The sequence below is a fragment of the Triticum aestivum genome, chromosome 4A, assembly GCF_018294505.1.
Source record: "Triticum aestivum cultivar Chinese Spring chromosome 4A, IWGSC CS RefSeq v2.1, whole genome shotgun sequence".
In the NCBI taxonomy this organism is placed as follows: Eukaryota; Viridiplantae; Streptophyta; class Magnoliopsida; order Poales; family Poaceae; genus Triticum; species Triticum aestivum.
The window spans coordinates 540,894,441-540,897,243 of NC_057803.1; the positions used below are offsets into that span (position 1 = coordinate 540,894,441).

The 2,803-nt window shown below is 55.1% G+C and overlaps 1 protein-coding gene across 1 annotated transcript; it reads right to left on the bottom strand.

The window, feature by feature from the left end:
- Positions 1-246: 246 nt before the first annotated feature.
- LOC123086806 (photosynthetic NDH subunit of subcomplex B 1, chloroplastic) lies at positions 247-2,451 on the bottom strand. Its single transcript, XM_044508613.1, has 6 exons — positions 1,736-2,451; positions 1,476-1,666; positions 1,141-1,398; positions 918-1,035; positions 715-800; positions 247-634 (listed from the first exon to the last, which is right to left on the bottom strand). Exons 1-6 carry the CDS (start codon positions 2,318-2,320, stop codon positions 454-456), a joined length of 1,419 nt encoding a protein of 472 aa, XP_044364548.1. The 5' UTR covers positions 2,321-2,451; the 3' UTR covers positions 247-453.
- Positions 2,452-2,803: the final 352 nt, after the last annotated feature.

Genomic DNA, 2,803 nt, shown 5'->3' on the forward strand with positions numbered 1-2,803 from the left:
AGACTTTTATCCGTCCTAGACTCAATAGTGGCGACGCGCAACACCGTTTCCCCTCATGACGGCGCCGTCGTGGAACTTATATGTCCTATGGGGTGTCTTGACGTTGTATTCAGACCTACATGTATTATCTTTTGGCAACGTAATCATGTGCATTTAGATTGTCCGGCTATTTCGGAATCTACCGTGTAAGAGGGCTTCCTCACCACCTTGCATCATTTTGCCATGTATTTTGGCTTGTGCATTATCTGTTGCGTGAACTGTCCCGTACATTTAGATTGACCACTTATTTAGAGAAGTCAAATTTACAATCGCGGAATACGCCTCGGTGCGCCAATATATATTGTCTGCTGAACTGAAGTAACTACAAGAAAACCGAACTCTTGGTCACATTTGTTGGTCAGATGAGCTCGATTTTCATATCTATGTACAACACACCGAAGACGATGCTTTGGATTATGTTTGGGCCAACGCGAAGCTAGGAGCGGGCTCCAAGTCCTTGACGGCCTTCTTCACCGCCTCGATGTCAATGCCGTCCAGCTTGCCTGTCGCCGACGCGACGACGGTGCAGCTCTTCCTCTCCTCCGCGTACGGCAGGAACAGCCTCGCCTTCGCCTTGGAGGAGAACAGCGCCACACTGAGTAAGAAAACAAGAGATGTCACATGGCGCGTGAGCGGTTCATATTCTGCAGGAACAATCTTGTGAGTCTACCCTACCATGGCTTGTCACGGGCGTTGGCGAGCTGGACGGCGGCGGTGTTGGTCGCCACGACGCCGGCAGAGTCATTGATGAGGCAGGTGAGCTGCGGGGAGTGAATGATCGTAGAAAACAGAGTGTCAAAATGATGATTGATTCGCGGAGGTTGGAATAGATTTATGGTTCTGATCAAGCAGAAGCAGGAGGATGAATGATAACCTACCTGTCCAGGAGTAGTGATGAACAGGTAGGCCGTCTCCTCGCCGACAACCTCCTCGATCTCTTCCCGGTGCTTCTCATGTGGCATCACAAACAGAGGCCTCAGCCCATTGCCTCCGGAGCTGCATGGATGCCAAGACAGAGATCACCGGTCAGGTCAGGACTGCTACGACGATGCCAAGTTGGCTGGAGTTGAATCCAAGCAAGTGCAGAGGCAGAGCGGCTACCTGATCTCCATGGCGATCTCTGCCCAGAGTTCGAGGGGGAGGAGGCAGTCGTCGTCTCCCCGGGACTTCATGTTGGCGACGGAGTCGGATTCTATGCCGTGGATGACGACGTACTTGCCCTTCTCCACGCCCGCGCGGTTGTACTTGTCCTCCACCACCGCCCTCAGCTTCTTGGAGATGGACACCCTGAGCAGCGGCGTCGGCTGCTGCGGCACGCCCTTGGCCGGCCGCCCCAGCCACTCCAGCATGTCCTGGTACCTGATCAAGCGTTTCCATTGCGTCTTTTAGAATTCCTTCTTGATGATTACAGAGGAGGTGACCATCGAGGAGCTCACATGTTGTAGCCGCCGTCGGCGAGGTTGGTGGTCGCCGGCTTGAACATCTCGGTGAGGAACAGCCCGGCGCCGGCACCGTTGACGTTGGGGTAGACGTAGCCGACCTTCTCCCGCGCCGACGACATGAAGAGGAACAGCGCGTGCCCCGTCCCCGCCAGCTTGGTCGACAGGACCATGTCGTAGTACCTATTCTGCCAATCAACCAGCTTCAGTTAGTCTCGACTCTCGAATCGATGAGCCGAACGAGCAGGGCGGCGTACTTTCATGACGCCGAGCTGGTGGGTGTACTCGGCGGGCTCCGGCCACTCGTCGTCGGGGTCGTACACGTTGGCGTACCGCACGTTCTTGCACATCTCGTAGACCTGCTTCCCGCGCGCGGACGCCACCACGTCGACGAGCACGCCGGGGTACCGGTCCTTGAGCATCTGCACCACGGGGAGGAAGAGCACGTTCTCGTACACCCCGCCGGAGACCACGCAGCAGACGCGGCGCACGTCGCCGCGCACCTTGGACGCCAGGCTGTCCAGCTCCGGCATGTACCCCGTGGGGAACCGGAGGAAGCCGTAGGGGTTCTCCGCGTCCTCCGGCGGCCGCGGGTCCTCCTCCTGCTTCCCGCCCGAGTACACGCCCGTGTAGTCGAACTCCTCGTCGGGCCCGTCGTCGAACGGGTCGAGCCACGGGTTCCGCTTCTTGGGCGACGCCAAGGGGGCGCCGCGCGCCAGCCCTGCCCGGCGGTTTGGTAGAAGGTAGCATTGCCGCGGGGTCGACGGCGCGGGCAGCTTCGCCGCCATTGTCGACGTCGGCGCCCGCGTGGCCATCGGCGTCGGCATGGTTGGTGTTTGCATTTGGTCGTGCACTGGTGGTGTGCTGCGATGAGTTGCTTTGGATATCACTACTGTTTTTTTCGTCCCGTGTGTGGAGGTGGAGGAGGAGAGCGGATGATGGTGGTGGTGTCATTTGGATTTGGATTTTGGTTTCCGATGTGTGGAGGTGGAGGAGATGGGATGATGATGGCGTTATTTGGGCGTGGCTTCCTTGTCCTCTTCCTATGTTTTTGGGGCCGATCCTAGTGAGTGCCTAGGTTGGGGACAGCCCAACTAGTTCCTTTTTCCGGTTTTGGAGGTTCTAGATCCTTTCCAAACCAGTTTTTCTGTTATTACATTTTTCAATTTTTTTTCAGTGTCATTTTTATCTCTCATCTTTCATTTTCAAATTCAGGAATATTTTTCAAAATTTGAAACATTTTCGTTTGGTGAAGATTATTTGAAATTTGATCTTATTTTGGAATAATGAACATTTTGTGAAGTTATGGAATATTTTTTCAAATT